Source organism: Eutrigla gurnardus, assembly GCF_963514095.1.
Source record: "Eutrigla gurnardus genome assembly, chromosome: 5".
In the NCBI taxonomy this organism is placed as follows: Eukaryota; Metazoa; Chordata; class Actinopteri; order Perciformes; family Triglidae; genus Eutrigla; species Eutrigla gurnardus.
Genome location: NC_139919.1, coordinates 14159696 through 14184255, shown reverse-complemented (window position 1 = coordinate 14184255; position 24560 = coordinate 14159696). Strand labels below are relative to the sequence as shown.

The 24560-nt window shown below is 41.3% G+C and overlaps 1 protein-coding gene across 1 annotated transcript; it reads left to right on the top strand.

Annotated features, from left to right (window-relative positions):
- Nucleotides 1-5061: 5061 nt before the first annotated feature.
- Nucleotides 5062-24094, top strand: elovl6 (ELOVL fatty acid elongase 6). Its single transcript, XM_084010041.1, has 4 exons — nucleotides 5062-5307; nucleotides 20530-20661; nucleotides 21259-21410; nucleotides 22423-24094. The coding sequence occupies exons 1-4, from the start codon at nucleotides 5225-5227 to the stop codon at nucleotides 22863-22865; spliced, it is 810 nt and encodes a 269-aa protein (XP_083866167.1). The 5' UTR covers nucleotides 5062-5224; the 3' UTR covers nucleotides 22866-24094.
- The last annotated feature ends 466 nt before the right edge of the window (nucleotides 24095-24560 follow it).

Sequence of the window (24560 nt, the reverse complement as noted above, 5' to 3'; positions counted from 1 at the left end):
GGTTTCTTTGTTTCCTTCTTTTGACAAATGTACTTATTGTAAGTCGCTTTGGACAAAAGTGTCTGCTAAATGACCTAAATGTAAATGTAAATAGGGACCAAGAGCTGCGTTTTTTAAGAAAGCACCACAAAATTATATTTTACATATATATTACAATAAATACAAATAATTACTTTTAAAAAAGGTCTAGCAATGTTCTTGATCGACCAATTGAAACCAGAGCATATTATAATTATTCAGAACAAAAACAAAAGCATAATAGTTCACCTTACACCTCAACAGGAGCAGGCATGGGACGATATGAAATAAAAACAATTCTTAAATAAGATGATCATAAATCATAAGGTCTCCCTGCATAAATAAAGAATGAACACATTTTTGTATCCTGTATTTTTTTCTAAGCGTTATTTTTCACTTCACCATATTTCTAATTATCCCCTTAGCGCATATACGTCACTTTCAACTAATTGTGACATCACAGTCTCAAATCTAATATCATCCCTACACACCAGTGCACACATGAGTGCCACACACACACACACACACACACACACACACACACACACACACACACACACACACACACACACACACACACACACACACACACACACACACACTCGCATTATTCACATGAGTGACCTCCCAAAGGACACATCTCATGACTGTATGAACTCCCTGTGCTCCAGATGCTGACACGTCACCATCGTGGCCAGATGCACTCGCTAAGACAAAACACGCACATAGGTAGATACAAATACATACAGACACAGCCCTCATCTGCCTCCCCCGACTACACCCGAGATGTATTTGACACGGAGAGAACGAACTGGGATGATGAAACCCCAACTGATGCTGTGGTACCCCCCCGGCCCTGCTCCGCCAAGAGACTTTAAGATGATACGTGTAGACAGCAGGTGAGAGGTCACACCTTTGGGAAACTAATGACGCCATGATGAAATCTAAAAGCTGGGTGTTTCGGGAAGCGTAATTAGGCAACAGGGGAAAAGAAGAGCAAGAGTGAAAAGGTGCGGGGACATTTCTGCGGCTCAGGTGGAGCAGATTCATTTATGAACACAGAGGTCGTCGAGGCTCTGACCTCATGACTAAAGCTCTGCATTTGGACTGTGGAGTGACAATAATTCATTCCTGCTGACTCCAAACACACATTAAAATAGGAGGATGGGCGCCAGTCATTATGTGGAAGCCATTCCCAACAAAGCAGCATCTTCAGTGAACCAGCAATGACATGCAGCAGCAGGCAAAGACATGGCGGCTCACTTGTACTGTCAGAGTGTTTGCAGCAGCTGAGCAGTTTAGATGTTTATGATAATGATGACGAACAACCTGACACGTGATCCCATTACTGTAGAGCTGAGCCATTTCTCCAATGTACAGATTCATGATGATGATACAGAGTCATGATATGAAGTGTGCAGAGACCTATCCGGTGATGAGCGATAACAGAAGCACTCTGCACAATTCAACAGCACCACAAGCTGCAAACCCCCCCAAAACAAGCACCCTGTAGAGGGAAGTAGTGTCATCACTGTGAGCCATAACACACAAATAACACATTTGAAACCAATGCATCGGCGGTAAAGCGTCATGATAAATCCACCAAACAACAAGCACAAGCCACAAATCATTCACAATGTACAGGCCTCAGAGAGCACAAGCAGACGGGCCTACAACCAGCAGCATTGGAGCTTCCAGCCTTGCAGACTGAACCAGCTGCACAGGGAGGTCAGCTCACAACATGGCGGTAAACACAAGCAGCGAGGACGTACTTGGTGAAGAGTTGCGTTGATTCCTCCACGCAGGACGGAAACAACTCCGCTTCGGCCTTCAAGTGCGCGTCGAGGCCACAGCTGATAGTCTGATAGTCTGATAGTCGGGGCACACCGGGAGCAACGACGCGCCAAACACGATACATTTCCTCCACGGAGTCATTCTGACGCCACGTTAGGACTCATAGTGGCCTACGTTACAGTCATGTTGGCTCACAGTTAGCTAAAAGAGCTCTGCAGGCCCATTACCAATTAAAAAAACCCGCCGCGATCCAAAACGTGCGTTTATTCTAAGTTACGGCAGGTGTAGAAGGTCACGTGAGAGTGTAGCACCGCACCTGAACGAACCGGGAGCTGATCGATCGATGGATCGATCTATCCATCTATCCATCTATCCATCTATCCATCTATCCATCCATCTATCTATCTATCTATCTATCTATCTATCTATCTATCTATCTATCTATCTATCTATCTATCTATCTATCCATCCATCCATCCATCCATCCATCCATCCATCCATCTATCTATCTATCTATCTATCTATCTATCTATCTATCTATCTATCTATCTATCTATCTATCTATCTATCTATCTATCTATCTATCTATCTATCTATCTATCTCTATCTATCTATCCATCTATCCATCTATCTATCTATCTATCTATCTATCTATCTATCTATCTATCTATCTATCTATATCTACTGAAGAAACATGAGCGATTAAATTGGGACAACACTTTAAAATATATTGATTCTGTGTTGGTCTACCAAATGTAAAATGTTTATAAATTAGATCAACCAGAGCAGGTGCTGACTGTGTGTCATTTAGAAAAAGTAATTACTAAATTGTTTAAAAAGCAGGCTACAATTTTTTAAATAACATTTCAATCAATTATACTACAATCAACTGACAGTAATTAACTGTTTTAACAATGAATATTATCACAAAGTAATTATGCCTTTTATTATATTTATTTAAATTGTAAAATCTGGCCAATCAGTAACTCGTCTACATTTCCTGAATTGTCACACTATTTACCATGAATATGTTACAAATTACAGTTAGATAAAAATTAGATAAAGTAGTAGTTAAGATAACATATTAAATCTATATTGATTGAGAATGTTGACATCCAAATGATGTGAACAACCAACCTTAACATTAACAGTTCATTAATCTATTGAAATGGTGCATGTAACGTACTTAGAGAAGTGTCCCACTTTATCTGGAAACACGGTGGCTAACACCTTCAGCAAACGTGGAGTGCTCCCGCGCTCGCTTGGAAGTCCGATTTGCTGCTTCACTACAATTTCTGAACACATGCCAACCAATCCCTCTGTGACATGCCCACAATGATGAAACAAACGTCTGTTCAGGGACAAATGGTGGTGTGAGATTTTGGGTTCAAATAATCCAATGGCAAAAAAAAAAGGCCAATGTCCCTGCTGAACCGTATTTATCAGGTTTGTCTTCATTCATGTAAGTGGAGCTTCTCTGATTTGACCTGTAGTGGCTGTTGATGCATGATTCTGCAATATTAGTGTCATCGTGTCTGGCACGTTGTTCCCCACTATTGCCAGCGTTGATATTTCAGTCAGCATTAGGAGCAAATAGACTGTGGTTGGTGCAATGTGTAAATTTGGTGACCCACTTTCAGATGTGGGTGCAAAGATGACTTGTCGCTGAGCTGTTGCTCTGCTCTGAGGAGCTAATAGAGCTCACTGCTGGACCTGTGACAGAGAAAACCTTAGATTACCACGGTATTGTGGTTCTCCCATGCCGGCCAAATCCCTAGATTCTTTTACAGTGGTGTCAATTTCAATGTGATCAAATCCTTTATCCAGATGATTTGTACAATGAATATGCTGACGGTGGCGAGGTGAGAGAGAGAGAGAGAGAGAGAGAGAGAGAGAGAGAGAGAGAGAGAGAGAGAGAGAGAGAGAGAGAGCACTTCTGCATGTCAAAGGGTAAATGTAACAACCTGCAGTGAAATTTCGAGAATGCCTAATCCTGTAATGTAAGAAACATGTTTCTGTGTTTGCCTGCAGCCCTGTAGTCAGTATGCAGGTGAAAGTTCAATCAGGCGGTGCCAAAAGGGACCCAGCCTATTTGTCTTTTTGCCAGATGAAGAAATAGCTCCCACCTGTATCCACCGATAAAGCAGTCATTACAACAGCCTTTTAAAACATTGCAAAATTGCATTTGAACATCCCTATTTTGTTCATCCTTGAAATGAAGGTCGACCTCCCAATCCTGTCTAAGCCAGCTGTGCCACGATAGTTTCAGGCAACAGATAAGCTGTGTAATCTATTTGCCTGCCAGTAAGACTTGATGTGACTTTTAATTTCTCACTGTATGATATGTTTTAGTTACCCTTTAACAAAGAGTATACAGCAAACAACTCAACTTAATGGACCCCCCTTCATCTAAATTATGTTATAAAACCATCTTGTTCAGTATCACAAAATAATTCGGTACACTTGGAATCAGGACTTTTACATGTTATGGAGTACTACTCATAAATGTGTTCATTAAGAGAGAATTGGAAATGGTGTTGATGATGTTTGTTGTAGCCAATGACGTGTGAATGTATGTTGTTGTATGTATGTGTTTTGTGAGTCATGTAAATAGCAGTGATTGCTCGTCCACCTGGGCATCAGGCATAGACAGGTAGATATGGGAGTCCCCGGTGAACAGGTGGAAGGTTATTAGGATCACGGAGGTCACAAAGTTTTTTCAAGCGTTTGTCCAAGATGTTTTATTATATCATAACGCTTGTCTTTTTGGTTTTTCTTCATATTTACACGTTGGTTTCAGTTCAGTCATTCATCACAGCCGTTTTTTCTCTAAATATTATTTCTCTGCATAAAATAAACGGATGTCACGTCATAGCAGACCTCATCCTTTGCACACAGCTTCTAAAAATGTGATATTCTGGCTTTCTTGGTCTGGAATGTGACAGAAAAAATGGGCGAAACAAGCAATTCCGGTATGTTTGGCAGATACATTGTGATTGGTGTGTTTCTTTCACAACTGTCTGAACTGCATAGGTTGCAGATTGATTTGAAGGGAGATGGCTGAATGATATAATGTAATAGTCACATAATCTCGAGATGATTCTATTTTTTTCTCTTTCTAAACTCGAATTAAATCAGCGTGAACTGAGCGTGAACTGAACTAGGAGAGTAAACCGGCGGCGTTAGGACCTGGCGTCCACCTTCCTGAGTAAGAGGGCGTAGGCTCGCTCAGCCCCGTAGAGGAGGAAGGTGCCGCCGCTGTCGAGCTGCTCGCTCATAACCGCGAGGTCCAGACACCAGCGCGAGCGATGCGAGTCGGGGGTTGCGAGGAAACAGACTAGCTAGACACAAACGCCTCGGTCGAGTATCGTCTTGTTTCCCGCAGCGTGAACAGCAACACAGCGCAGCAAGCATGTCGGTGCTAGCTCTGCAAGAGTACGAGTTCGAGAGACAGTTCAACGAGGACGAAGCCATCCGATGGATGCAGGAGAACTGGTAAGGCTGCGCTCCTTTTCAAGCCCGCGTTCAAACGCTTTCCGTTTCACCGCAAAGTCGGCGCGGCGCGTGTACGTGCACAATTGCGAGTCGGAGGCTGTCGCCGTGCACGTGCGGCAGCCTCGCTCACCGGGATTAAACCTCGCCGTAGCCTATTATATATCAGCCTCTGTCATCATCCGCAAATTGCTGTTTGCGCCTCGTGAAATGAACGAATTCGCGCAGGCCGTAAAGCCGCGTGCGAGCGCGATGCTCCCGCCTCACTTTAAGCCCGTCTGAACTAATTGGATACTACATGGCGCTCCGCTGTTTGCGGTGTGCATTTTAACGGGTCGGACTCGTCCTTGATTCCCCGTGATTTCTCCTCCGGGCATCAGTTACCGCGATAGTACTGTAAAGGTCATCCGCGGCTCCAGCTGCTTCATCCATGTACAGGTCACATCCCATGTTGAACCAATCCCCCCTCAGTCCGCCCCCCGGTTCTTTAGTAAAAGTAGGCTACCGTACCGGCATTATAATTACAGACAGCACAATAAAATCATAGCGTGGAGAATGAAAAGTCAACTTCTTGCATGTTCTATGTTGTCCTATGTTTACCTCCTTTTTATGAAAATGCGTTGGGATTATTTTCATTATGATCAAATGGTGCACCATAATATATCAGGATACAATAGAAAATTCACAATCAAAAGTTCCCAAGGACTACAAGGTCTTCAAACAGCTTGTTTTCTCCAGTCCAAAACCAAAATATTTTCTATTAATAATGAGAAACTTAAATGATGGAAATGGTTGTTTATTCCACTCATTTATTAATAGACTAGCTTTAGAAATGATAATGGTTTTCAGCAAAAGAAGGACCGGAGAACATGAATAAGTTGAATTAATGAAATAATTAACAAGCTCCAATAGAGTAACTTGCAGTGCATGTTGTAAAATCTCCTTGTAATCACCTCACTGTGATTTAAGATGAGAACTATGTGTCGTGTTTGCCCAGGGCAGCGTCTGCAAGGCTTTACACAAACTCCAGCGTTGTCCTAGACTGATATTTCACTGTGGCTACTGGGGTTAAGTAAATATTGCTCTGTGATTGTGCACATTGATGATTTTCATATGTAGGCCATTAAGCAGGTCCATCCAACCATCCTCTGCACGGACTCACTGAAGGGTCTTTATTGTCCGGCTCCATGCCAGGTTGAGCACAGAGATGGTCCTAAGCAAAACAAAATGAGTCATGCGTTAAGTTAGTGTAGGCTTCATTAAGCATTCAGTGGCAGTGGGTTTGTAAAATGCAGCATGCGGTCAGCGGGAGGCATTCATCTGGATCCTCGTATCCGCTGTTTGAACCTCCTGTAAAACACTTCACAACACATTTATCATATTTTTTTACCATACGTTTGGATTGAGTAGAACTCTCTGAGCTAGAACAGTTTTGTTTGTTCAGTGAAATTAAATGTGTCTGTGAGAGAGAGAGAGAGCATGAGAGAAGTGTGTAGGAGCTGTCCAAACCCTGGTACTGACAACCGACCAATCAGGTTAATCTTCTGATGTCGGCTGACAGAGCATTAGCCAATCACATTGCAGCTGAACTGTGCTGACTTCTCTCTGCTGCTCTTGTAGTAGAGGAGGCCAGTCCGGGCCGGTGCACATGGCTGATGGAGGCAACAGCCACAGAAAGTGGGATTGGATGGGGTTGTTACATTCAAAATGTTCAGGGTGTGACTTGTTTTTATGACTTAGGGGCGAGCTAGAAAAAAGGAAAAAAATACGCTAGTTTGAAAGCATCATCATGCTAAATAGAAAAAAATAAATGAAGTTGTTGTTTGACGGTTTGATATGTGCACTGATGTAGGTCGACGTTTGGTAGATAGACTACATTCAGGTGTTTTATCTTTGGATTACTGTGACATCACTGATCAGGCCAGAAGTGAATTCACTGCAGATGTCCAATCCTTAAAAAGTTCTCGGGTGTCACGATTTATCAACACAACACAAAAAGCCCTCCTTGACAGATATTGTAGTGATGACTACTTTTTTTGTTTATTCAATCATATGAAATAGGGCTCGGCGATATGGGGGGGGGGGGGGGGGGATCTTATTACATTTATTCTTATCAGTCGTTATGAATCACTTTTTTTTCTTAAAATGTTCTTAATTGATTTGTGTCAAGCTTAAAGGTTCCTTTTTACTCCTAAGTGAGATGTGAAGATATGACAAGGTCAGTTTTGGTTTCAATATTATTAATTTTCTCTCCGAAGTTGAACATTTCAACTAAATTCTAGGTATAAAATAAAAACGACTTAATTTTTCCTTTGTATAGATTCCAACCATTTTAAATATTGCCATAAATAAATAGACCTAAAACATTTTGTATATATCCTCGGTACAAATTCAAGCAGCTTTCCAATGTAAACGAAGGAGAAATTAAAGGCTGTTGCTTTTTGCCGGGTCTCTTGTTTTTTTTGTTTTTTTTTACTGTAAGGCACGGCTTCTTGTCGGACCTTAAATATCCAAAATATCTCCACACTAGCGAATTCCTCGGACCATCTTTTCAATGGTGTCTTTTGCGTTTGTGCTGTGTCTGTCAGGGTGTCTTCTTCTGTAACGCTCGATTATTGTTTCTGACTTCTTGTTGGCTTTTGATTCGCTGATGTGCACCGCTGCAGTCAACCTAGCTTGATGTGGCTGTAACTCTTCCAGCTACATCATGTTAGGTTGACTGCAATGGTGATGATTGGTTCGGCACGACCCTATACTCATTATCATTGGCTGTTCGCCTTGTCTGTCAAAACATGGAAGCAATGATTTCTATCTAAATTTTTATCGACCTGCCTTTTATTTCTGTCGAGGAAAAGTTATATTGTGATAATTATCGCTTTTACCGCCCAGTGATGAGATTACTACTACTATTATTATTGTCATAGGAGGAATGACATACTTTCCTCATGATTGTGTTTCACATTTATAATTTCAAGTCATCCAGACATAATTTTGCATTTCTTGGAAGAAGTCCATCTCATATTACTCAGTTGATGAATTAACTTCATACACTGTTCTTAGTGTAGCCTGAGGTGCTTTCACTTTTCACACAGTAAATCCTTAGCCAAAGTAATGCTTGATTTTCAAAACAGACACTTTATGTATATAAACTGTGTGTGTGTGTGTATATATGTATGTCATTGTTCTGGAGGGATGAATGGAGACTGGTACACTGATCTGATGTGTTCCCCTGAGACTAGCAGCAGTCAGCTCAGCATTGCAGCAGTTGTCAGGAGACTAGGAAGTGGAAGGAGTGGACGATGTACATACATGCCGTTGTTAACAACAGCATGGGCGTCATCCTCCTTCCCTCCTCTAACACACCTTACATTATAAACGTACCATAAACACAGGAGGCAGTGTAGGAGCACGGCAGTATATTGGCTGCAGAGTTGAGGTGTGCATGTAGTGCATACCTTCTTAGAATTCCACAGCACAGAGGTGACTTGTTTTGCCAAACTTGTGGTCAAACTTGAAAATGTGGGCAGCCAACTCAAAGCAGTGAGCAATCGTAATAAATGCGCTGGAAAAAATTGCTAGTGCAGACCAAATAACACACAGTCGTCGAAAAAATATTTCCTCTCCTTTAGATATTGCTGTTGTCATTGCTTTCCTGTTATTTTAGGAGTGTCAGCAGCACCTCGGAGCAGAGAAAGTGAAGTCAGGTACATTTTGGAGTGAACCTGGCATGTCAGCTTGGTGATATTTACTTCACTCTTTACAACAACAACAACAAAAAAATCCAGTAATTGTTTTGTCCAAGTCCACTGTATTGCATGGATTTAGTTTCTAGGCTTTGTGCTTTATTCATATGATCTGAATTTCCAATGTGGCTGATATCTAGTTTTCTATTAAATACTGTAGTTGTAGTTTTACATGTGTGCTTTTGCCATTTTTTCCAAACAAAGGGTGTTGAATTAAACATCTCAACAGAAAACTGTGCTGTATGTCATTAGTCCTATTATGCTGGTGAAATATAACAGTTTGGCAGAGCTCCCTACCAAATTCTTTGATAATATTTGGACTGTAGCCATTAGAGTGAAAGCATCTGGGATGCATCTTCTTTACCGATATCAAAAGCCTAACTGCATAACTGCATGGCATTGAAAGGATATCATTTAAAGGCAGAGTAGGTCATATGGAAAAACCAAAGAGACTTTGAACGCGTCGCCAAACTGAAAAAATCCCACCCCCTTCATTCAGACCTGTGTTAAAAGCCGTTCCCCCAGAACGCCAAACGAGTGCTCGAGATCAGCAGAGTGCAATCAGGAAGTAAGCATTGATAGACAAGCAGGCTGTCTTTTTACAGCCACAGATTACAATTGAAATGCAAAGATAAGCAAATGAAAATGATCCATTATCGGCCTGTGGTGTACTATACTATTGTAGATGTAATTAGCAATTCCCCCCCCCCCCCCCCCCTTTATATAAATGCATTTGGTGTGAGTTTGTGTGATGGGTAAAATCTGCTGCGGTTCAACAACGGCCTGTCTTGTGTTAAGATTGTTTTGCACCATCCAAAAGAGCCGTTACCCTCCATTTTACACACACACACACACACACACACACACACACACACACACACACACACACACACACACACACGTCTTCAACCTGCTGACTCACTGTTGTACTCCCACAGACGTCATCATTCCCCATTACCATGCAGGTTGCTTGGAATCTACGTTGTCTGTGTTTAAAAAGCCTCTGGTGTAGATGGCATTTCTATGGATCTCTGGAGCCCTGGGCCGATAACAAGGGACGCACAGCCTCAGAAGGCTGCAGTGAGAAAGAACAGTGAGATCCTTGTTGTGGTCTGTTTTGCGTATTCTGTCTGCCGATGTTTATTCCCACGGTTTATATGATTCAGCTGCTCTATGAGGGATATTGCAATGCTGTTTAGAAGTATCACAGCTCGTAGACTAGCCTTGACGGTCAGGTTCCTGCGTACTTGATGAGTTGAGGAGATACCTCTTCCTTCCGAGTCTCATGTTGCTTATTCAGTCCAAGAGCTGTCCGGCCTATTGTCCCGGAGTTCCTGAGTCCTGAATTTGGCATGAGGGAATCCTTTCAGTGGTCATTGCATTGTTTTGTTGTTTTAAAGCTGAAGAATTTAGCTGATTATTTTCACCATAATGGTTGACACATGACCAAAATAATGGAATATTTACCAATACAGAGTAGGGTTGTCACGATACTAAAATTTGAAAGTCGATACTGATACCCAGGAAAATACTTGATACTCTATACCGTTTTCGATACAAGGGGAGAAAATGAATACAAATTTATATATTTTTTAAATAAAGAGAGAACAATACAAACAACATCAATAACACCTTTTTAAAAAGTTGTCCGACGTGCAAAAAAGAAAACACAATAACATAACTGTATGGTGTAATTTTTATTATATGTATTCGGCTACAGTCCTGTTTATTTTCTGTGTTTCTGGTGACTTGGCACCATATTATCATTGCTGATCAAATAGAGTTGGTAGAGCAGGCTGCTACTGGTTCTGTCTAGTGGTTTAGTTTTTTGACACATATCACAGACTTAACTGTTTAAAACTTAAATGTGTTGAAACAGGAGCTTTACTGACTCTCTAAAGTCCCCATAAAGGCCGAGGTGTCGGTGTTTTAGACGCTTAACTAAGTTTGTTGTGCTACTCGACGCTGCGCCACTACTTTAGCATTGCTAGCATATCGCTTTGTTTCCCCGCTCGTTAGCCTCATGCTAAACACTTCCAAATGGCACTTTTGCTTTGTTCATTTTCTACTAATAACGATACCTGCACACACTTCAATCGATGCACTGTTTCACGGATCAAGTGCATCAGATAATGGACTCTGCATTATCTAAAATGTTTATTGGAGATATGATTTGTCAGGTGTCAAACTGGGCTAGCAAGAATTAGTTTATATTTAATAGTCCGTGTACGCTGCCGTCTGTTTTATATCATCTCCTATGCCCTGAATTTAATACATACCATACAAATTACAAAGATTTTTATTCTGTGCTAAATCAAATGTGACCGAAGCAAATGGCGAACTGAAGAAAAATAAATAATGACGTCCATTGTAGAGGTTCTTCTTGACGGTCATACAGTTGCATCAAAAGGCCTTGCTTCTGCATGCTGCTGCCATTTTAACGAGAGCAACGCGTGATGATGCTGATCGTTTCTGACCATGCTAGCCTCGGAGTCCACCCCAGGCGTGATGTTTGCTAGGCTGCTCTCCTACTCGCTACTGGTGAGATGAAGATGTGAGCTGGCTCCTCGGCGAAGGTCTGCCTGGAGTGTCGCTGCATCTGATTATAATTTCCAATTTCGTCAGGCTGTCAAGGAAAAGCTGCAAGCGAACAAAGGAAAGAGCAGTTAATTTTACACTTTATTTTATAGTGTATGCATTGAGATACTGTTCATTTACAAAAAAATATATATCTTGAAATCTCCATTATTTACATTGCGTAGCGGTCTTCCTCTTCCCTACCATAGCAGAATGTGCATCTTTTCTTGGCACGTTATCTCCATCAGATCAGTGGAATAGCATGCCTTGGATGCAGTACATAATTGCATTACTGCCCTCTGTAATTCGATGAATGTCTATTGGATCACCCTTGTGCTTAACTGTGCATGTTTGCCATTATTAGGTACTAGTATAGCACGGGATACAAACAAATTTGGCACCTGCTTATCAAAACATCAAAGTCCAACAGTGGTCGCATCCTCTTCTGTGAACCTTTTGTCACCGTATCTTGTAAAAAGATGCTGGACATATGTGACCGCTTCTGCAGGCTTTATTGAAAAATATATTTGAAATGTATAATATGGAGGTGCATGTGTTTGTGCACTGTGCTTATACTATTGAGTGCTATGCAATGCAAACATCCCATAAGCTATTTGTCTGGCTGCTTAAAATAAGCATGACTCAAGGTGTTCTTAAGCACTTAACAGGCTGACATAATTACACTAATAATATGTAATTAACTCAACTAAGGAACTTCTCTGTTTCCTGAATAGCCACCAGCCGCAGAATGAACTAAACCAGTGTGTGATGGAATCTTGCGAGTCTGGTTTATTTGACATTCCACTAGAAACAGTATACTGTATATGGTGAGACTAGCTGAGTTTGAAGTGGGTGCTTCCTGGGTGACATTATTGTGCTTCAATAGCTAGGTCTTACTTACCTCACCTCTTGGTATTATTTAGTGGTTTGCTGCTCATCCCACACTTTGGCACAGCACCTCTGGTTGCCTTTCCACTGTATTAGATACAGACAGTGGTGCCAGAGATAGAGTTACACCCCCGGATCTGAACTTACTGACTGCGTGTGTTTGTGCATGCATACATACACGCACTTCTGTGTTGTATGCCTGCACATTTGCATATGTGACACTGTAAAGTAACGCACATGGGTTGGATGTCAGCTCACAGGCACAGGCATGCAGACTCATCCTCAGACTGCAAACTCAGGATTATGCAACGGGTGAAATCTCCTGGACCAGCTAATACAGATCCAAGTTTCACAGCAGGTTATCCAGCAGCTTTATACAACAGGGCGAGTGGGGGAGGGGCGGCGCTACACAACCAATGGGCTTATTATAGTAGTAGTAGCTTTATTGTCATTATACTGAGCAACAATCTAATGAAATTTGAGCAGCATCCCCTGAGGCATGAAAATGATTGGACAATTAAAAACAATCAAAGTCCAATATGATGTGCAAACGCTGCAGACAGCAGCAATACTGTATTGTAACAGTGGGCCAACAGAGTTTATATTACAAACTGTGCTTCATATGCTACATGCAGGAGAACACCTAATACAACCTTATACCACAAAGATATACAGTAGTACACACCTATTGTGATAAACTGTAAGTTCTTTATGGCTGCTCGTTAAGTGTGCAATGAGATGTGATGCTTTTCCTCAGCGGCAGTTATCTTTGTATATCTTTTGAAGTTAGAATAACAAGCCTTTCCAGCCTTGTTAAGTGGAACATCATATTACCATTCATTAGTTGTGGACTGTTTTGTTGGTCTGCAACTACAGAACACTACAGTTGTCGGATTTGTAGCTTTCTGTTCTTTATGGACATCTTTTTTGAGGAGTAATTTAGATTTTCAGCATGATTGCACTGCATGATTGCACTGCAGCGCAAAGTGGGCCGAACCATTACACCACTTTAATGATTTTTGAAGGGTGAATACAATTGCCAGAGGTAAAATGCTAACATGAGGCTTTAAACAAACTACACCATGGTCACATGAGCATGATTATACACAACAATGCTGTGAAAGCTGACTAGTAGACTATTAGGGCTGTTGAAACTTCGGGAATCAAATATAATGTTAATAGTAAAAAAATCAGTTCTTATTGAATGCTGAAATTAGTATTCGATTTTCTCTTTTTAGAAATGTTTTCTTATGTTAGCGCATCTCGCCCTCCTCGCCTTGGCCTACCTTCATAAACGGATGCTTTTGACACAAGTCTGACGATAAAGTTTTCTGAATCACAATCTCAGTATCAGAAATAGCCGACAGCATCATGCACGCAGAGATAATCGCGCAGCAGCACTCGGTAAAATGAAACAAAAGATATCGGCAGACCTCGAGAAGCGATGCAGTCATGACAAAGATGCGTTCATGCTGCTTACTGCTAGCTATCGACCCGCGTCTCCATGGGCTTATTCATCTGGAACGACACCAACAGCAGGATGTACGTGAGAAAGTGAAAGTAGAGCTGACGGTGAGACGAGGAGGGGCGTAACCTTGGAAACGGGGACACAGCGTCCCCAGGAGAACGGCGATGTGGTTGTTTTACTTTCTTAATTATTACTTATCTAGAAAGCTGTCAGCTGTTGGTAATTCAACATATTTATTGGTGATGTTTTTGGAACGCCCTCTAGTGTACCGGTAGTAAAACAACCACATTGCAGATGATGGCATTAGCAACGTACTGTATAAGCCTGTGTCCTATTAATAATAGGCTGAATTTGAGCATTAAATATTTGAATATTGAAAAAAATATGGAATTAAATTTGGATAGTATTATAGAGGAAAATTGACAGCTCGAGTCGACGTGATTATATTTTGTAGTCTCATTTAGCCACTTGTTAGCAACTATCTTTTTAAAGACACTTAAAGGACCATACCAGTGTTGCTAAATGTCACTATCCATTGACAACATCAGCCAGCTAACTTGCATAAACCTCGTAAAAACTCACCTCGTCGTTAAAATCCTCCTTCTAGCTCAAATTCCAGTTTGAAATTCCATTCTTGTTAGGAACTATTCCAGTCTTATTTCAGGTGTAACAACATTCAGCCCAACGGCTGTCTTGACTCTGTTGTGATTGACAGCTCAGAGGTAGGGAGTCAACGATTTGGCTGAAAGTTACAGCCAAGTTACAGCTTGTGTGAATTTCTGCCTAACTGACATGGTGCAACAGTGACATGTTTGGAAGTTGTTCTCTGACCAGTATCTTCTTCTCAACATTTAATTGTTGGTCGTAAACCGATGTTGAGCATTTTCTCAAACAAGCTTGTTTATCTCACTGCTTGTTGGTCCAATCATACCCCTTTTCCACCAACGCGAACCTAGTTCAGGGACCGGACCGGTGCCCGTGCTGGTTCGCAGTTGGTTCAACTTGCGAACCGTCTGAGAACCTGTTTGCGTTTCCACCGGCTAGAGAGCCCAGAGAACCACGTCATTACGTCACTGTATACGTCTGAGGTTTCCCCGCAGTGCTCATTTCGAGCATAGCAGACATGTCTCTTCAGAAAAAGTGTTTATTTTGGCAAATAATACAATAACAATGAAATACACAATATACTAAAATCACACATTTTTTAAAGTGTAGAACAGTGTGATCAATAGATCGGAGTGTTTGATGTTTAGTCATCTGCAGGTTGGACCTCCGTTCAATATCGCCGATGTCCGACAGCTCTACAAACACAAACCAGAGAACAGCGGTTTAATCACAAACGTGTCCACGACGCTGTGAACACAGATGTTAAGTCACGTTGGTAGTTGGTAACGTTTAGTGAGCCAACGGCAGTCAGAAAGTGGCATGCTAACGTTGTTGTTAGCAATATCACACTAGCTGGCTAGCTAGCCGGTCAGCTTACATTACCCGAGGAAGCAAAGCCACTAGTTGCTGCTGTTACGAACGTAATCACTAGCTTGGTAAACCAAACAGAAATGTGTCGTTAGTTTGCAACGAGGTGAAACAATTTAAAAGTGAAACTTACCGGAAACAGTAACGTTAGTAAAACTCCGCACTCCGCAGCGGCGTATTTTCCCCCGTTGCCTCGAGCGTTAACCCCGCCCCCAGCCCCTAACGTAAGCCGGGGTCGGTTCCAGCCCAGCAAGGAGTTGGGGCCGCTCGGGAACCAGTTTTCCAGGCCGAGAGCCGGCTCTTTGTCTGTGGAAACAGGAAGAACTGGTTCGCTATTGGGCACCGGCTCCGAACCGGCCCTCAAAATGCCTCGGTGGAAAAGGGGTATCAGAGCCAGACAGATAACGTTTGGCCAATGGGGTGCAGCCAAGAGAATGTGTTCCTTGTGCTGAGAGTGTGCTTGTTATTGAGGTTCGCGTACGCACCCGGGCCACTAACTTAACTGGAAGCAGCAATATATTTTATTAGAGTAATACAATCATTTTAGATCATATAAACTGTGGTGATTTTCAGTATGTACCCAGAGACTTAACAGTCACTTAGTGTTTTTTACACACCATTTCAACATGAACGGCAGAGAACAGTGGTTAAAACAGGGAGGCTGAGCTCTGCCAAAGTGTTCACTGCAGACACCGATGCACACAAGATGTGTTGAAGATGGGAAATCTCTGCTAATGGAGAGTAAGAATTACACTGGTATGGTCCTTTTTTAAAAGCTATACAGACCTTATTTCAACTATCCAACCAAAAACCCATTGACTTTGAGACGAGGGAATCCAAAGTGAAAATGCTGACTCATTTCAGAGTTTTAGGACTCCTTCCTGGTCTTCTTAGTTGGTGGTGTCCTTTTTTTGGATTGATGTCAACATTTTGAACACGTCGAGGTTCTGCAGTGGATCTGGGACGTCTACCTTTGTAAAATGGAGCCACTGCTTCTTTCTGTTTCGAGGAAAACTCAGCTGGAAAGAAGCCACTGGTTCCCAACCTTGCAGTAAGCAAGACATCTCTGCTGATCCCGTTACTGCTCCATGCTGATCCTCCCCAAAAGAGCTCTGGTGTTGTAGTTTTTCCATTTGTGCTGCCTCGGCCCACTTTGACAAACGGTCAAGTCAAGCCTCCCGCCACACCTCCCTAATGTATTGTCGAGTGTAGATGGAAGCTAATTTTAGAAGTGGTGGCTTTTTTTATTTTACAAAAATGAAATTATTAGATTTTTTTTTAAATATTAGTATCTGGTTTGTGTTGTAGAGCCATTATGTGTGTAAGTGATTTTTCCTCCACCCATGACTAAATATGCACTGTAAATCCCAGCTACAGACTTATAGCAGAGCTAGCTCCAGATCAAATTTGTAGTCATTCTTCAAAAACCTATCTTGTGACTGTGACTACATGTCATTTGTCAGGTTGCCAGAGCAGTGATGGCCCTTGGATCATTAAAAAGAAACTTTTATTTTGTACAACCTTTTCAAGTAGGAGAAAATTCAGTTGAAAATATGATGTCTCGGGCGAATCCGAATCCCGAAAGTCAGGAGTAGAGCTGCAGAGGCACCGTGGAGCGTGAAGGGATGAGGTGAATTCACACTGATGTCTCAAATAGATTCTCGTGACTGCAGACATAGCTCGGCTGCAGCTGGCACTTCACAGCGTTCGCAGAGACAACAGCAGCGTGTATTAGCTTCCATGCAGAATTACACTGATAAGAGAAAAGACATAATTAGGGCACATGATCTTCCGAAAATAATAACAAGCTGTTAAATTTAGAAGCAAATCTTTGAATCTGCAAAGCTTTAATTCATGAAAAACTGAACATGAGTCTATGTAACTTTTCCTTCCGGCACTTTATTTGTTCAGGCTGAAGTGAGAGAGTAGCTGTGCCGCAAGTCTAGTTTGATTACCAGCAAACTGACTATTTAAGGCCACCTTTCTCATATGTATTTTGAGCTAAACTAGCTAGCTAACTGTTTGGCGCTTGTACATAAATATCTGTGGAACTGTGTCTGTATCTGGCATCACATTCTATCCTTTTTATGTCTGCCTCCTAAAGCACGCTGATTCATGATTAGCGTGATATGAATTACCTTTCTTCTCATCAACCACAAAATATTTGAACAACATCCCATTATGTCAATAATTTTTTATTGGTCCCCAGCAGGAAAAGTCGCAAGCTATCCAGCAGTATATGTTTTTATTTGGGCTTCATTTGCATATTAAACATCACTAAAATGTTCTTTAATGGGAGAACATCCCTGAACCCCACTACTTGATTTTAGTTTTTTATCTTGCCACATTTTCCTCTACTCTGGAGTTTGCCGGTCTGATTACAGGATAATGATAAATGCTAAAACATAAAACAAGCAAAAAGACTCCTTCATACAACAAACTATCCAAAGTATGCTAGCATTAGCTAACCTTACCAGACCAAGCAAAGCTGTGTTGAATTGAATAAGTGCATGTGTTATTGCTTATGAGGTAATGCTCTAACTTGTAAGAAGGTGTTATTTGTTCTTTCAAAAGGTCTGTACTTGCTGCACGAAAACAAATTGTGCAGGATGTCCTTAGATGGAAAATGTGTCCAGCATACTTTAGAAAGACAGCTAACCACATGCATCAATCTGACCTGTCAGCTTTGACAGCACCACACATAGAAATGCTGAGATTGTTGCCGCTCTCCAGTCCAACCGGCTTCACTGAACTATGTAGGCCACTGTGCGTTCTGCGTTACCCTGTGTGTAGTTGAGCAACAGTGATGTCATTCTGCAGTCGAACCCTGTTGTCGTTCTCTGAGCGCTTCTCCCTTCTACTTTGACTGGACTGCTTTGTCCTTTGTTCTGTGGAGGTGGCCTGAATCAGTTCGTGGGCTTTCTGCAAGGACAGAAAAGTAGCATCTTTTTTTCTCTGAATACTGACGAACAATGGAGTCCATTTTGTTATACAGCTGACACTGTCATTTTTCTTTTGTTCCTACCTTCTTCGACTTTGTTGCTGTTGCTTCTCATTTTGAGCATCAAAAGGTCGATACAGTGATTGTATTGGAAAGGCAGGTGGAAGTAGGAATGCCAAAACCAATCTGCATGTTGAATAAATAATAAATGTTTCTGTGACAAAACAGAACACTAATGAAAGTTTTTTTTTTTTAAATGCTCGGCAAAATGCACACTTCATTTTCTCTTTCTTGATCAGCAAAACAAGGTGCTGTTGTGGCCTGCTGACGCTGCAAAACAGAACAGGATGGATTGCTGTATCCAGGTTGCATATGTCACACTTCTGTGGGAAATGTTTTGTGTCTGTGGTGGCCGTCGTGGTTCCTGTACTGCATGTTAGAAAGACAGTTGACCTTGAATAGGAGTTCCTACCCAGAGGTATTTTTACATGGTACAAAGCTACACACACAATGCTTTAAATAAAATAAATAATCACCCGTGAGTAATGCATTATAATGCGGTGATTAATGTGACAGTCATGTTGTTCTCTTTGTGTAACCTTTACAAAGCTGCACAAGAAAAACCTGACTCCTTGGGCTAGTTTTACGTAACTCATCATCCCCGTGGATGTTAGTCGCTGAGCTGCAGGAATGCCTCATTCCTCGAGCTTGTCCTCCCAGATCAAAACCTCATATTATGCGCACATTGTTTCCAAGGGTGTGTTGCTGTCAGGATTGTCAAAATACTAGAATTTCAAACTCAATACCGATACCCAGGCAAAGACAACACTTTCAAAAAGTTTTCTGAAGTAGTGCGAAAAAAACGAAACTCAGTAGCTTAACTGTACGATGTGTGTGCCCGGAGAGTAGGCGGGGCTTAACTCTGTGTAGACACAGTCTCTGGTTTGCACTCATAGTTTCGCGAAGACGGCAAGTAAAGGTGGTTAGTGTCGATACTTTTGCAAATTGGTGTCTAATCCTTTACAATTTTTTCGTATTGGTTATTATCCTAGCTGCTGTACATGCTCGTTTTGTACAGTTACACGTCTGTACCTCTGGCCAATGAGAACCCTGCTGCAGGTTGGACGCTTAACTCATTGGCACCTGCAACCGTAGCATCAAGTTTATTATCTCTAACTTGTTTGGCTAATGCTGCTCCAAACTAATTCTATGTTCCCTGTCCAATGGACCAAACAGTGTTTTGGACAAAGCCCAGTCTTCTGTCGGTCCTACGCAGCATCCGGTCGGTGTAGTCCGACAACCTGCGCCTTGAATGTGCTGAGTGCGAGGAAATGCCTTTTCTTTCGATTCGTTTGGGCTTCAACACAAGTCCTCCACTTCATGTGGCACAGCACTGATCTCTGACAAGTCAATTGAGGGAAAAACGGGTGTTGCACGAGGATGGGAGTTGGAACTTAATACGAGCAACAACTGCAAACCGAAAGCTAAGCATTTAGTGACTGTTCGAGCTGGACCCGTGTCATTAAATCATTACTTCAGACACTGCTTCTGAGGTCAGTACAGCTGTTGTTTGTGTTCTGTACACAGTATGCTGGAGCAGTTACGGAAGCAGACTTTTGGTTGTATAAAATCCATTTCAAACCTAGAAAATGGGGGTTTAAAAGGACACCGACTAATCCCTTAATAACTATTGTGAAAATGCTTTTAAGCGAAGTCCATGAAGGAAAAGTATCCCCCTTTGAAAACATGCTGTTAGATGTCGTCATCTCTTGATGTGCATAAAGTGTATTTACTTCATGGTGAATATCTGCTTGTAGTTTTTAGATGCGTTTCTAACTGATTTCATCGCTCACGTCACGTTGCTCTGTGACTTATTATCGTGTCTTCTTTATATTAGATGTGCTGTATTTTTGTCACGTTCCTGCTATTTTATCTGGTTGACTTCTTCCATTTGTTGCAGGCGGATGTTAAGCAGCTAACTATAAGCTGCTTGTGTGTGTGTTTTTTTATGAATATTAAGCAGAACGTTGCTGGAAAAGACCAAACATAATTGGTGCATTTGGCTGTGTGGGTAAAGGCAACGAGCAGTCAAATGAAAGGTGAATGTTAATCTTTCTTTTTTTGTGTCTTTACAGGAAGAAGTCATTTCTCTTCTCTGCACTCTATGTTGCCTTTATCCTCGGGGGCCGCCATGTCATGAAACAGAGGGACAAGTTTGATTTGAGGAAACCGCTGGTACTGTGGTCGTTCACGCTTGCTCTGTTCAGGTGAGAAGTTGCTAACATCACTAAAGGCAGCAAATATGTATACATTTTTATTTTATTCTTTGAAGTAAGAACCAACAGTTTAATCGGCCAGTGGCTTAATTATATGATACTGCGTGGTCAATATAATTTTAGCCATTCACAAACATTTCTCAAGCTGAATTTTTTGCAGAGCGTTTCTTTTTTATTTATATTTTTGGCTTCATGGTGGTATACATACAATGTGAAATACAAATCTGAGGCCTCTCATTGCTTGTATAGTTTGCCTTTTAGTGTATTTGTGTGCATTTGTCACATCAGGTATTACCAGCAACATAGGGAAACAGGTGATATGTTATGAAGTCAAAGCCACCTGACCCATTAATACAGTGTGTAACATTAAATTCACTGTTTTGGGGGTGATTTAAAAAAAACAACAACAAATAAGTCATGGTTTATTTCTAACTAACTAAAAATGTGGCTTAATTCACATGGGATTCCATGCAGGGTCTAGAAATGAATAGGTGGTTTGTGCAACACAATTCAAATACTACAGTAATGAAATAACCGTGTGTTAGTCCACTTGAGTGATGTTTCATGTCTGTTTTTGTCTCTCTGTAGTATATTTGGTGCCATCCGTACTGGGAGTTACATGATGTACATCCTGATGACGAAAGGGCTTAAGCAGTCGGTTTGTGACCAGAGCTTTTACAACGGGCCTGTCAGCAAGTTCTGGGCATACGCCTTTGTACTTAGTAAAGCACCAGAACTGGGTGAGTTGGGATGTTTTTATGATACATCTCATAGTGTGCATGTATAATATAGTGTTTCCCCTGAACCATCTTTCCCAGTTTAATTAACAGACCACCAAGTAAGGTTTCCTTTTGGATTAATTTCATTGTCATCATGTCATGCATGAAGCTGTTATTAGATCTATTACTGTTGTTGCTTTCAGTCAGCTAAGACTTAATACTGCCAAATAGCAAAGCCATGTTAATGAACTGCAATTACAATAATGCAGGTATCCATTCATTACAACTGGTCTGTTGCCAATTGTAGTATAACTCAATGTCGGACTGAACGCTTTCACATTAGGCGTTACAAACAGGCATGTAGTATGCTGCTGTGCCACTGTGTGCTAATAAAAAGTCTGTGGCAAATTGTAACATGATTGCAAAGTGGAGTAAAGTGTGTCAAGGACTAGTTTTTTTAATTGAAAAAGTTATGTAAGCAGACTGCAATTATGTAAAGCCATAAAAGCAAACCCAAGACAACAACTAACATAACATTTATCCTTGCAAGACTTGCACAAATAAACATGTAAAACATCTTTTACTAAAGTTTTTTTTAATGTTCCTCAATTCTCAGTGACATCAAGAATAAAAAGTTCAAGTAATGCAAAAAATAAAAATGCTGCCTTTTAACATAAATAAAATTGGTAGACTTCTGCCAGCTGCCTTTTTAATTTCTCAGAAATGTGCTAATTTCAAAAATATATATAAAACACTGTAAAACTGGTATTTTGGGTGACTTTTCAACAAATCACACTCAATCATACCTGTCACAAATTGTACTTGGTGTGTAGGATTATATTTCAACAGTAGCAATATCTAGGTTCTTTTGTAGAAATAAATATTTAAAAAATATATATATTTGTCCCCACCCATAGTAAGGAGTGGCATTATTATCATTTTGAAACCATTTGGAAGTTGATATTTAGTACTGTATTTGTCCTCCACAAACCTCACCTGTCTCTTGACCCGACTCCCTCCATCATACCTGCAGGTGACACTCTCTTCATCGTCCTGAGGAAGCAGAAGCTCATCTTCCTCCACTGGTACCACCATATCACCGTACTGCTCTACTCCTGGTACTCCTACAAAGACATGGTGGCCGGCGGCGGGTGGTTCATGACCATGAACTACGTGGTCCACGCCGTCATGTACTCTTATTATGCCTTGCGGGCGGCTGGCTTCAAGTTATCCCGCAACTTCGCCATGTTCATCACACTGACCCAGATCACCCAGATGCTGATGGGCTGTGTGGTCAACTACCTGGTGTACTCGTGGATGCAGCAGGGCCAGGAGTGTCCATCCCACATGCAGAACATTGTGTGGTCTTCCCTCATGTACCTAAGCTACTTTGTGCTCTTTGTCCAGTTCTTCTATGAGGCCTACTTTGGCAAGTCCAGATTATCGGCCTCTGTTGTCACCAAGAAGAGCGAGTAAACAAATGCCATATGTATGGGAAGAAGGGAGATAATGAAGAAAAAAAGGGAGTTGGAAATGGAGAGCAGGGACCAGTGACTTGAGATAATCTGTTAGTGGGGAGAGTTGTGGGAATGAAAGTTGGGTGACGCAGAGGAGTCATGGAGGGTGGCATGGAGGCTTTGCGAGTGGTGGAGGTGGTGGTGGTGGGAGGGTAAAGAGGACGACCGGTGTTAGTGTTTGAGCGTTACTAATAATGTGCAGATCTAAAACACCTCAATGGATGTGGCGTCTCCGTTGAGGGATGCTGAAGAAGCGGCGCCGCCATGATCAGAGCCATCATGACTTACCCACCTGAAGTTTAAAAGCCCTTTTTTTTTAATTCATCATGAGTCATTTAAAAAAAATATAACAAACGGACTACATCACCATATTTAAAAAAAATCATCTGCCACAAGCATACGTTTACTTGATTTAAAAAAAAAACTGAATACATACATATGAAGATGAATGGATTCAATGTTAACTTGAGCGATCTTAATTTGTTTTTGTCTGTCTGTTGTCAGTGTTTGTTGTTTCGTTTCGATCCGTGAGAGAAAAAGCTTGAAACACGAGTGAGTGGTTGATGTGAACTTACGGGGGTGAACGGCACTGTATCTTCTGTGTCTTACATTGCAAAATGCGATATTTTCTCAGGTCTTAGGTTATCTCTTTCTTAATATAATATGCATATCAAGACAAAGTAGACATGTTTAACATCAGCATCCGTTTACAGTATGGCTAAAATTCATCCAGTATGGCTGCGTAGTTGGAAAAAAAAAGAAGATATGAACGAAGCTGATTGGACCGACTGACTCGGATGATCCCTCTGCTCCTGGGCATAATGGGGAAACAGATGCTGACAGTGCCCTGCTTCACCACTTGTCATGACCTTGCAGAAGTTGCCGACCACACTTGGAAAATGACTTGCAATTGATTTCCAAACGCCTCCCTGTGTTGAAGGGTCCCTACCAGTGAAGAAAACTTGTCTGTTGTCTGACACTGACGGCTTAAATGGAGGACAAACATCATTTATGTTTAGCAAAAGAAAAAAAAAAATCACATGCAAATTGTTGAAAAATCTGCTGTATTGACTTTTGAAAATATCTTGTATCCTTAATGGTGTCTGTTGTGCTATTGTGCATTTGCACTGTATCAATGTCAAAAACAGTTGTTGCTGAAAAACTTAACGTATGAACAAAGAGTGCAAATATGTGACATGTGCCTGTGGTGTGTATTATTATTATTATTATTATTATTATTATTATTATTATTATTTTTGTCTCATCTTGTCATTACACATACCTCGTCCTTTTTAGGTGCTGAGCCCGAAAATCCACTTCAGGTAGTGATATATGGAAAGGTTGGAGGGTTATCATCATCCTCAGATATCTAGTATATCTGTTGACTAGATGGTATGCATGTATGCATGCATGTATGTATGCATGTCATACAATACGTGATTCACTGGATCTTACGAAGCCGTTATTACAACCAGTTAAGTTTTCTACCTGCTATGAGCTCTTAAACATGTCGAGGATTCCCATTTCTGCTTTCACCTAGTTCACAAAAGTCCAAAACAAAGCTGGAAAAACAGCACATATAAACAACATACATGACTGGAGTAATTGAGCTAATATGCTTTACCAATTCAGTCTAGTACAATTGCTGCTGGAC

Coding starts and splice junctions, on each gene's coding strand:
- elovl6 (XM_084010041.1), top strand. CDS start 5,225: ATGTCGGTGCTAGCTCTGCAAGAGTACGAGTTCGAGAGACAGTTCAAC. Junction 20,662..21,258: donor TTCACGCTTGCTCTGTTCAG/GTGAGAAGTTGC, acceptor GTCTCTCTGTAG/TATATTTGGTGCCATCCGTA. Junction 21,411..22,422: donor TAGTAAAGCACCAGAACTGG/GTGAGTTGGGAT, acceptor TCATACCTGCAG/GTGACACTCTCTTCATCGTC.